At 41.3% G+C, this 12,558-nt stretch overlaps 1 protein-coding gene across 2 annotated transcripts in view; it reads left to right on the top strand.

The window, feature by feature from the left end:
- The first annotated feature begins 6,528 nt into the window (after positions 1-6,528).
- LOC308666033 (rho GTPase-activating protein 39-like) overlaps positions 6,529-12,558 on the top strand; it is a 73,736-nt gene continuing 67,706 nt past the window's right edge. Inside the window, exon 1 of one of the 2 annotated variants that reach the window (XM_081324493.1) lies at positions 6,529-6,619. In XM_081324493.1, coding sequence (XP_081180619.1) covers positions 6,606-6,619 — 14 coding nt within the window. In that variant the 5' untranslated portion in view covers positions 6,529-6,605. The remainder of the gene's footprint in view (positions 6,620-12,558) is intronic. The other variant, XM_081324494.1, reaches the window with a different exon arrangement.

Below are 12,558 nucleotides of genomic sequence, written 5' to 3'. Positions count from 1 at the left end.
CGCGATGCATATGGGTTTTGACTCTATGAAGTGGGTGACAGTGGAGCTACTAGACAGTAGCTCTTTCAGTTGTCTAAAACTTTTTTCATGCTGCTTATTCCAATTCCACACAGCTTGCTTGTCTAGGAGCCTGTGCAGAGGCTCAGCTATTGCAGCTTTGTGTGGAAGAAATGAGTGGTAAAAATTTAGGAGCCCCAGGAATGCTTGTAATTCCCCCTTGTTCTTTGGAGTGGGGGCCATTTTAATTGCCCTCACCTTGGATTCAGCAGGATGCACCCCCTTGGCATCTATTCTGAACTGTAGGAACTCTGTAGATGTTACCCCTATGCTGCACTTGTCTTTCTTGAGTTTGAGCCCTGCAGAGCGAAATCTGTTTAAAACAGCCTGCAGTCTCTCAGCTAATACCTCCTCAGAGCTTCCAGCGATGAGGATATCATCAGAGTAAGGGCATACTCCTGGAATGCCCTTCAGTGTTTTCTCCATCACTTCTTGAAAGATCCCTGGTGCTGAAGAGATACCGAACTGCAAACGGTTAACTCTGAAAGCTCCTCTGTGCGTTACTATGGTCTGCGCGTCAGCAGTCTCCGGGGCAACCAGGAGCTGCTGATACACTTCCACCAAATCTAGCTTTGCAAAGATGGCGCCGCCCTGGAGAGAAGCGAGGATGTGGCTGACCGACGGAACCGGTTAAGCATGCAAATTTAAGGCCCGGTTCACAGTACATTTGTAGTCAGCGCAGATCCTCACCTCCCCGTTAGCTTTTAGTGGGGTAACTATGGGGGTTTCCCACTCACCCCCTTCCACTGGCTCTAACACCCCCTGGTCCACTAGCCTGTCTAACTCCCTCTCTATTTTCCCCTTAAGGGCAAAGGGAACCCTGCGGGGTTTGATTCTAATGGGCATAACGTTGGGGTTTAACTTTAACTTGATCGGTGGCCCCGTGTATGTACCTAGCTTGTCCTCGAATACGTCTGCAAATGCTTTGCAGACGGATTCGAGACTCGTGGCCTGGACCCTGTGGATCCCTGAGATTCCTATGCCCAGCGGGCCGAACCAGTCCAGCCACACTAGGCTAGTCCTGCGGCCATCCACTACCAACACATCCAAGTCCCCACGGAACCCTCTGAACCCCACCGACAGTGTGGCCTCCCCCTTGATTTTTACGGGAGCATGCTGGATGTCAGTTAGTTTTAGGTTAGTCAGTCTTAACGTAGCCCATTGGTTGCTCCGGCCGCATACTTGTTTAAAAGTCTCCTCCGAGATGATCGAGACCATGGCACCGGAGTCTAACTCCATCTTACAGGGTATGCCCTGTAAGTGGACTTCTAACATAATTTTGGGGGTGAGTAACCGATGGACCCCCAAATGGGAAATGGCCTTAAGGTTCACTACGGCGTTGGAGGTTGCGTTTTGGGGTGTCCCAGTACCTTTCGACGATGTGTCCTCGTTCCTCTGACGGCTCCGGCAGACCACAGCGATGTGGCCAGTTTTCCCGCAGATTCGGCACTTAGCCGAGCGAAATCTGCAGGTCACTCCTGCGTGGTTTCCCCCGCAGCCGGCACACTTAGGGCTGGTCGCTCCGGCTCCCGGGAAGGCATCATTGCCGGCAGCTCTCTGCGCTGCCATCGGTCTCCGCTGAGCCCCCTGGTCCACCCACATTTGTGTTGATGGTTGTTGCGCTGCCCTCCGGTCTACCAAGTCGATCTCTGCCACCTCGTCGTCCAATCCGCCGTATGCAGCGCTCCCCTGGTGCACGGATTCCCCACAGCTGCTGCTGGGTTGGTGGGTTGTTTGACCATTGCCGCTGGCTGCCTCATGCAATTGGACCTCGTCCAAGACCTCTTGCAGGCTCATTTTCGGCTTCGTGAGCAGTTTCTGCCGCAGCCGCTTGTCGCTCAGTCTGAAGGTGATACGATCTCGCAGTCGGTCCTCTAGATCAGGGAACTTGCAGAGACGAGCAGCTTGTCGCACGTCCACAATGAAATCAGTTGTTGACTCGCCCGGCCTCTGGACCCGCTGGACAAACTGGAATCTCCAAGACATCTCCGACCTCTTAGGCATAAAATGCCCGTTCAGCTTGCTTACGAGGTCGCGGTAGGAAACAGATGCAATAGGTGTGGGTGTGAACAAACCCACGGCCACATCATAGACGGCAGACCCACTAATATACAGAAGCACCGCTGCCTTCATGCGATCTTCCGTGATCCGGTTGACCAGGAGGTAGCCTTCAAGCTGGCCCAAGTGCGATTCCCATCGCTCGGGCCGGTGAATGTCGAACTCGTGGATCTGCGTTATTTTTGCAATGGTCTGACCGGTCCTGGGATGCTGCTTTGGCAAAGATCGGGAAAAAGAATTCTTTTCTTCCGATCCAGTGATTCAGCAAGTGACTTCAGCTAGTGCTTCAGCTCTGCGCGAAACAGCAATCCTATCCTCGTCGTCACTATTGTGTAGTGGGTTGTGGACCGCATGGCAATGAGGAGGCAGATGAGTACCGCACGTCAGCTCTTTATTTGTGGTTGGCACGTACTGGACAAAGGGGGTTACCTGGACCCCTTATATACTTAGCTAGTTGATGCTCTGGCCAATCCATCCATCCGTATCTCCCACCGAAACCCTTTCAGCCAATCCAGCCACAGCACAGCGCCCCCTGGTGGTACCTGCAGAGCTGCTGCTCACACCCCATACATAACACATACTGTAGCTCTGTCTCCTGCCTGGGTGTGGGGTGTGGTAATTCTTGCTGCATCCAGCTATTTTCTAGGCACTGTCTCATTTGGTGTCTTCCCTTCTAACTCTCTTGTAAGACAGAGAGAGGAATTCCCACACCGTGTGTTAATTTCTACCAATTTAAAAGGAAAAGTTAAAATAATATTAAATGCTATATTCACTTTTTGTCCTTAAAATGTTGAGGCATATGGGCAGAGAAATCAATCTTTTCTCCCCTTCTACTTTTGAGTCCAATCTATACTGATCTCATGAGTTAAATGAAATCAAACTTTATTAAAATTAGGAAAATATAAACATTCCATTTTTACTTTGAATTGTGCATTACAAAACAATCAGTTGTGGGGGAAATAAAAATAACTGTTATAACCAGTGCTTTTTTTGTAAAAGAAAAAGGTGCCGGAACTCACACATGTCATACAACCCGCCATGCCTACCCTACAAGGTTCCATCCAAAAAAGGTGCCGGAACTCCGTTCTGAGCGTTCTATGAGAAAAAAAGCCCTGGTTATAACCACAAGCAGTATATTAGAGGAATTTATTTAGAAGTAGCTCTATTGCAAAGAGGTTCCAAGTTGCTGAATTGCTAATATTGCATAGCAGCAAAAATACCAGAGATAGTAAAGTAGACTAAAAACTTAAAGCCAAAATAAAAATATTATTTGATTTTTCTAGCTAGATCCATTATTTCCTAAGATGACCAGATTTCTAAAGCTATAGTCCATATTCTTGAAGTTTTTCATTCTTTTTCAGACATTCAGGAATGCTGTTGTGTAGCCCTGGTAATCAGCTGCTTGGATTCCCATCTGTTGAAGAACAACCTGAAATTTTCAAAAAAAATAAAAGTTATTCTAACTGGAGAGTTATTTTATTACATAAGTACTTCTCCCTCACTGATAATAGGAAAACCTACAGTCTGCCTGGCATCTAGTTAACAATTTGGAACCCAAAATAGCTTCACAGGTTAAACATAAGTTAAAGAATTAGATTGAAACTAACAGAATAAAAGTTAATACTAGAGACAAATAATTTGTCACTTAAACAAAATTCACATGCCTGTGAATACTAATAATAATACTTGTCAAAATACATTGGAATACCTAGCAGTAATATTACCTAATTTGGGTAATGAAACATCTGCAAGAAAACAAGCAGGCTCAAAGAGCACCAAGTCTCATGTCAACCCTGAGCTACAAATATTCTCTTTTATTAATACCTTGGAATAGATAAATAACCTTTGTTGTCATTTTTTTCTGTGGGCACAATGGCACACATTAAAAATGAAATTTAGTTGCTTCCTCTCAAAGTGTACAAATACATAACACATTTAAAACATACTACCTATATACAACATATGTATAGACCTACACCCTTACATATAAGTAACATATAAATATTATTCACTGTCCATCTTGAATACATATTGGAAGGAGGAAGCAAAATAAATAATAGGGAATGTAATGTAGTTTCAAAAGGAAAAAATACTAACCTTAGACTACGTCAACCAAAACATACTGTAGGTAACTCTTTTACATTACTCTCTTGTTGTTGTTAGTTCCGAAGTCGTGTCCGACCCATCGTGACCCCATTGACAACGTTCCTCCAGGCTTTCCTGTCCTCTACCATCTTCTGGAGTCCATTTAGGCTCATGCCTACTGCTTCAGTGACTCCATCCAGCCACCTCATTCTCTGTCGTCCCCTTCTTCTCTTGCCCTCAACCTTTCCCAGCATTAGGCTCTTTTCCAATGAGTCCTTCCTTCTCATTAGGTGGCCTAAGTATTTGAGTTTCAACTTTGTGATCTGGCCTTCTAACAAAGCAGTCAGGGTTGATCTCCTCTAGGACTGACCGGTTTGATCGCCTTGCAGTCCAAGGGACTCACAGGAGTCTTCTCCAGCACCATAGTTCAAAGGCTTCAATTCTTTGGCGTTCAGCCTTTCTTATGGTCCAAATTTCACTGCCATACATTGCAACTGGGAAGACCATAGCCTTGACTATACGCACTTTTGTTGGCAGGGTGATGTCTCTGCTTTTTAGTGTGCTGTCTAGATTTGCCATGGCTTTCCTTCCCAGGAGCAAGCATCTTTTAATTTCTTGGCTGCAGTCCCCGTCTGCGGTGATCTTGGAGCCCAGGAAAATAAAATCTGTCACTATCTCCATTTCTTCCCCATCTATTTGCCAGGAATTGAGAGGGCCGGATGCCATGATCTTTTAGTTAGATTTTATTTTGAGGAGTATATCTTCAGTCTGGATACCACACTTTAAGAAGGATTCAGAGAAAATAGAACAGGTTCAGAGAAAGGCTGAATCTAAAACTAAGCATAAATGTTTCAGCTCATGAACGTATATATGTTTCAGGCAGAATATCATGAAATAAGATTGTTATGAAAACAGATTGCCATGAAAAAAATGTCAAGGAAGATAGGTGAGATTTCTCTCTTCATTGGGAAAAGCTGCCACTAGGGGTTGCCATTGTATTATATTTGAAATAAGGCAATTTGGGCAGAGTTTCCAAAGAGAGGAAGTCAATAAGTACCTAGTAAATACTGGTAGTTCAAGGCCATTTCTGTCTTGTTTGTCAGAAGAGGATGCTGTTTTGAATAGATTGTGCTTCCATACATTTTTTCTTTTAGGACTTCCATACATTAGCTTTATATTAGTAATGAACTTTACCATAGTACAATAAAATCACAAGTAAAGTTAGGGTGAGTGAAGATCTGAAAAACCATAAAATAGTACAGGTAGTCTTCAACTTATAACAGTTCGTTTAGTGACTTACAACTTACAACAGAACTGAAAAAAGTGACTCATGACCGTTTTTCACACTTACGACCACTGCAGCATCCCCATGGTCACATGATCAAAATTTGAATGTTTGGCAACTGGCTAATATTTATGACAGTTGCAGTGTCCTGTGGTCATGTCATCAGCTTTTGCAACCTTCTGACAAGCAAAATCAATGGGTAAACCAGAATCACTTAACAACCACGTTACTAACTTAATAACTGCAGCGATTCACTTAATAACTGGCAAGAAAGGTCATAGAATGAAATTTTGGGCTCAATTGTTGTAAGTTGAGGACTACCTGTATTAAGTATGTTCGTCATTTCAAGTTATTTATAAAAATAATAAAGGGAGGATATAAATAAATAAAAAGTAAATAAATAAAAACAATGACCATATTCTTTCTTTCAAAAGCCATGCATTATATACTATGCATTATTGTGCAGAAAACTAAATGACTAAAGCTGCAGTTATTTGTCCACACTGCTATTAACAAAATATCAATTTTGAGTCATGCATGTATTTAGTTTCCAAATTAAAATGTAATGATCAGGGTAATATTTTGCGGGAAATGATGGATTTTTTTTTATTTCAATAAACCCAAGGCCAGCTTCATATATGTTTTCATGTCATTTTGCATTATGCAGGGAAGTATATCTATGTGAATCAATTTGCAGTAGTAACCCATTGCTTTAAAATTCTTGATAGGTTTTGAAAAAGTAAGCTATATCACAGGGTTCTGGCTTAGGTGAGTTTCGAGATGCAGACTCATGATATAATAAGATGAGTGATTAACGAAAAGAAAAATGTTGGTGTTATCATATCTAAAAAAACCCATAAAAATGCTTTTATTAAACGATATTGTTTAATACTATTATACTCCCGGGTCAAACTGGCCCTCTCCAGCAGAGGGACTGCAGAGCGGGGTCCTGCCCGGTTTAATATACGCGAAGCGGGGAGGGGTGGCGGCGGCGGCGGCGGCGGCAGGCAGGCAGGATCAGGTTTCACATCCTGATCCTGTCTGGCTTGGGACCGAGAGCCTTCGCTCACCCTGAGGGGCGCAGGGAGAAAAGTCCGGGTAGTGCGGCCTGAGTGGAGATATGGCGGCGGAAAAGTGAGTGTAGTTTGGGGAGAGAAGCGATAATTTCGGGCCAAGGGAGGAGCGGGGGGGTGCCCTCTCCGTCTGCCTCTTACCTGTTGAGCTGGGTGGGGCGCAGGGCTGGGCCCCAGGCGCCGCCAAAGTATCTCGAGACGCCGACGCCGCCATTCCGCGCTCCTCTTCCCAAGCAGCGCGCGGCCGAAAAGCCTCGGAGGGGGAAGGAAAGAGATCGAAGCAACTTCGGGCGTTTCGTTTGCAAGGTTTCAACTAGCAAACGGCTCAGAGAGTTTCCCAGGAGTTTTTCGGCTTCGAGCTCAATCGAGGCTAAAGAGGCAAACTACAATACGTGAGATGGCGGTGGAAGAGAAAGTTACGGAGAAGTGAGTTAGGGGCTTTAGCTGTGCGAGCTGAGGTGTAGTTTGCTTCACCCCTTTCCTTTGCCTTTTTCTAACGGTCTTAATGTTCGCGCGTTTGTTTTTGGAGAAAGATACACTTTGGCCTTCTTTAAAGTAAGTGGCGTTTGCAGAATATAGCTTTGTGGAACAACAGTGTAAGTTTTCTCTTTGACCTCAATCAATAAGGCTGGATATATAGAAATTGATATAAAGATATGTTCTTCTTAACCGCGATGTATATTACCTTAACGTGTGAACTGAACCATTGTGATTTACAATCAGTGGGTTATGACAAAGTTTACTGTGAATTGGGTCAGTACAGTTTGTTCAAACCATTTGAGCATTATCATAAATAGTATTTCTGCTCCTGGTGACAGAGATAAAATTTTTGCTTCTTCCATATTACAGGAGAGTTACTTCTTGTCTTGCTAATTAATGCTTTTGTTTGTGAGTTTGATAGCTAGATGATATTGACTACAGTATATATTTTTAAATGTCACTTCTATTAATATTTACATAGGCATTGCTGTGATTTAGATACTCAGTAAGAAATACTTTAATGTTCTTTTGCACTTCATTTCCAGTTTAAAGTACATTATAGGAAGAATTTTTTCTTCATAATTTGTCTTTGATTAATGCAATGAATATTTTAGAATATATGTATAATACCTTCATAGATTTCTTTGGAGCATAGTTTGTATTTAATTATAATAAATGGATGATTATTAGTGACCCTTTCATAGCGGAGAAAGAGAATTTCTAGTTGGATTTTGGCCTACTGCATATTCCATCCTTTTATTAAGGGCACAAAACATGATATTTCTTTGTGCCTTTGATTAGCCCTCATATTTCAGGAAACATGAAAAATGGGGGGGGGGGAAACCTAACTGGAAGGCTGCAGCATTAACTACGTATTCAGATTAGGGACTGTCAAGTGCTGAGATAATTTCAAGTCCATTATATAAAATATAAGTCACTTTGGGGGCCAAAAATGATGTAGATAATTTGAGACTTTTCATATATCAAACTTCTAAATTTGTAAGTACATCATTTTGAAACTATATAAATATATCTTATTTTTTAATCTGAACATTTACATTCTATTATATTTGTGAAATGGGAAAATTATAGCATCATAGGATTGTAAGGAACTATGGAGGTCTTTTAGTCTAGTCCTTGTGCAAGGCAGGATTCCCTCATAGCATTTTGGATAAATGGTTGTCCAATAGTTTCTTGAAAAATCTCCCAAGGAGATTTTTAGTACTCAAGTACTAACAACTCTGGGGCAAGCTGTTTCACTGTCAGCAAATTCCTCCTCATTTCCAGGTTGGATCTCCCTCTGACAAGCTTCTAAATATTGCTTCTTGTCCAACCATACCTTCAAGTCGCCTCTCAGTCTCCACTCAGTCTTCTTTTTCTTAAGTTAAGCATACTTAATTCCTTTAGGTGCTCTTCATGGAACTTAATCTCCAGATCCTTTATTATCTTTGTTGCTATTCTCTGTCTTCTTTCTAGGGTCTCAATATCTTATTTGTATTGTGACCAGAATTGGACACAGCATTCCAAATCTGGCCTCACCAGTACCTCATATAGTACTATCATTTCTCTTGATCTTGATACTGATGCAGCACTGTGTTGGCTTTTTTGGTAGCTGCAGTATACTGCTGACTCATACTTAAGTGGTGGAGGAGACTTAGATCCCTCTTATAGACTCTACTCTTAAGCCAATACTGTCTATCCAGTACCTGTGCACCTTGGGGGGGTTTTTGCCTAGTGCAGGAGTTTACTTTTCTTACCATCAAACTGCATTTTGGTAGCTAGGTCCAAATGCTCAAGTCTGTCAAAATTCTTCTGAATCTTGAGTCCATCATCTAAAGTCTTAGTGATGTCTCCCAGCTTTGTAATGTCCACAAATTTGATGAGCACCACTTCACCCCCCTTATCTAGGTCATTTATGAAGATGTAACACTAGTACTACTACTATTACTACTATTACTACTACTACTACTAATAATAATAATAATAGAGTTGGAAGGGACCTTGGAGGTCTTCTAGTCTAACCCTCTGCTCAGGAAGGAAACCCGATATCATTTCAGACAATGGTTGTCCAGTCTCTTCTTAAAAACTTCCAGTGTTGGAGCATTCACAGCTTCTGGAGGCAGGTTGTTCCACTGATTAATTCTTATATCTGTCAGAAAATTTTTCCTTAGCTCTAGGTTGCTTCTCTCTTTGGTTAGTTTCCAGACATTGCTTCTTGTCCTGCCTTCAGGTGCTTTGCAGAATAGCTTGACTCCCTCTTCTTTGTGGCAACCCCTGAGATATTGGAACACTGCTATCATATCATCCCTCGTCCTTCTCTTCATTAAACTAGACATACCCAATTCAGCAACCGTTCCTTATATGTTTTAGCCATCTTTGTTGCTCTTCTCTGTACTCTTTCTAGAGTCTCAGCATCTTTTTTACATCGTGGTGATCAAAACTCGATGCAGTATTCCAAGTGTGGCCTTACCAAGGCATTGTAAAGTGGTATTAACACTTCACATGATCTTGATTCTATCCCTCTGTTAATGCAGCCTAGCACTGTGTTGGCTTTTTTGGCAGCTTCAGCACACTGCTGGCTCATATTTAAGTGATTGTCCACTAGGACTCTGAGATCCCTCTCACAGTTACTACTATTGAGCAAGGTACCACCTATACTATACCTGTACATTTGTTTTTTCTTGCCTAAATGTAGATTCTTACTTTTTTCACCATTGAATTTCATTTTATTAGATACACCAATGTTCAAGTCTGTCAAGAATCTTAAGCCTATCTTCTGGAGTGTTGGCTATTCCTACCAGTTTGTTGTAATCTACAAATTTGAAGAGCAATGGGCCCATGTCAGAATTTCAAGGAACACACTCGATGGTTCCTTCAATGTAGATATAATTCAGTTAAGGACCACACACAGAATGCAGTTGGTGAGCCAACTGGTAGTGATATTTTTATTTTTTTTATTTATTTTAATTCCATTTATATCCCGCCCTTCTCCGAAGACTCAGGGCATTGTTCTATCTTACCAAGAAGTTGGCTGTGGCCTACTTAATCAAATGCCTTACTAGAATCTAAGTATATTATACTTGCAACATTTCCTTGGTCCACTAATTTTCAGATAGTCCTCAACTTAATAGCCATTTAGTGACTGTTCAAAGTTAAATTGGTATTGAAAAAAGTGACTCATGACTGATCCTCATTCTTACAGATGTTGCAGTATCCCCATTGTCCTGTGATCAAAATTTGGGCACTTGGTAACAAACATGTATTTATAACAGTTGCAGCATCCCGGAATCATATGATTGCCATTTGTAACCTTTTCAGGTTGCTGATTTACAACAAGCAAGTCAGTGGAGGAAGCTGGATTTGTTCAGTGATTGCATGATTCACTTAACTCAATGATTCGCTTAACAATCATGGCAAGAAAGGTCATAAAATGGGGTGTGACTCACTTAACAACCAATGGAAATTCTGATCATAAGGCTTACCCATAATCACTTTATCAAAGAAGTCAGTAAGATTTGTTTGGTGTAATCTGTTCTCAGCAAACCCATGCTGGCTTCTAGTAATCACTTTGTTCATTTCTAAGTGCTCACAAACCCACTGCTGGCTGAAGTTTCCCAGGATTTTCTCAGGTATTGATGTCAAACTAACTGGTCTGTAGTTTTCTGGATTTACTGACCCCCCCCCCCTTTTTTTAAAGATTGAAACCACATCTTCTCTTTTTCAATCCTTTGACAGTTCCCCTGTGTTCCAGGAGCTCTCCAACATGTTATTTGATGGTTCTAAGATCACATCTCCCAACTCCTTCAGTACCCTGGAGTGTAAACCATCTGGTCCAGAAGACATGAAGTTGTTCAGAGCAGCTTGGTGTCCTCTAACCAATTCCTTACCTATTTTTGACCTGCATTCCACTTTTGTCTCCCATGTTGCTACTTTTGACATGTTGGACTGTTTTTTTTTCTTTTTGCAAAAAAAGCAATTAAGCCATTTCCCCCCCCCCCACCCCACTGCCTTTCATCTTCTTGCCATCTTCTCCTACTAGTGGACCAACCATTTCCTTGACTTATTTCTTTCTCCTTACATATTGAAATAAACTTTTTTTTGTTATTTGTGGCATATGTTACAAGTTTTAGCTTACTCTGAGCCTTAGCTTTCCTGACTTGTCCTTGCAGATTTGGGCTCTTTGCTGGTATTCTGCTCTAGATATAAGCTATTCTTTCTATTTTTAATGCTTATTCTTTTTCTCCCTTAGTTTATTAGAGAGCTCTTTGTGCAATTATGCTGGTATCATCAGATGTTTCTTGTTTTTCTTTCTATATGATGTTGGTTTTGGTTGGACCTTTATTATATCTTTTTTCAGAATTTCTCAAGCATCCTAGACTATATTTTCCTCTAGAATTTCCATCCATGGAATCCTTCTTATTCTTTCACTTAGTTTGTTGAAATCACCTGTCTTAAAATGTATAATACTAGTCTGACTTTGTTCAGTTACCCTTCTCTGCATTATTGTGAATCCTAGTTTGAAATGGTTACTCTCTCAAAGGTCCTACAACTTCCAGTCCTTAGACTCCTTTACTCCACTATTCATCCACTATAAGTTCCAGTAAATTTTCCCACATGGATATTAACTGTTCTTGTACTTTAGTTTATAGACTGAATTCAAATTATTACGGTCATTAACCAGCAGAAAAAAAGAGAAGAAAAGAGTTTTCACATATTCAGAACATCTAAAAATAAATAAAAAGTGGTGCATAGAAAAATATGCTTAAAAGCTTTATTTTTACTAGTTAAAATTAACCTAAAATCTAGAATATGAACCAGCTTCGGCAGCACATATACTAAAATTGAATCAAGTAATCTGTAAATGATGATATGATGTAGCAATTGATAATTGGAATTTGAAAATATCAATCATGTTTTTATTTGAATGGTATTATGTTTGAGATTAAAAGTGAGCTTTCTGTTAGTGGCCCTTACCACTAACATTACTACATTGTTACAGACATTGCTTGATTTTTAATTTAGTCTGTATGGAGGCTATTTATTTATCAGTTAATCAGTCAAACAAACAAACTTGTATATTGCCAATCTCACTGAGATGACTTTAGGTAGTTTGCACACAGTGAATAAAATACGTATAAAACATTAATACAATAAAGATCTTAAATTTAAAAATTTGATTAAAATAACAAGCAGGATGGAGACAGTGGGAGCAAAGTGTGCACAAGGAGGAGTGGGATGTTCTCTACTATTCCATTAGCCACCTCCAGTGTGCCACACCGCCACTGGGGCACCAGGCTGGTTGGAACAGCAATATCTTCATCGCTTTTCGGAAGTGCAAAAGAGTGGGAGCGGCTCTGACCTCAGAGGAAGGTCTTCTTCTGGAGCCTACCAACCAAAATTCCTTGGTTGGCAGGGTCCATAGCACGCCCCTTCTACCAGCATGGGCAGGGTGGAATAATCCCATCAGGATGAGCCGTTTCCTCAGATGATGATGATGATGATGTTGGAAGGGACCTTGGA

The sequence above is a fragment of the Vipera berus genome, assembly GCF_964194415.1.
Source record: "Vipera berus genome assembly, chromosome: 3".
NCBI classification, from domain to species: domain Eukaryota; kingdom Metazoa; phylum Chordata; class Lepidosauria; order Squamata; family Viperidae; genus Vipera; species Vipera berus.
Note: the sequence above shows the minus strand (reverse complement) of the source record. Positions and strands in the feature narration are given on the sequence as shown.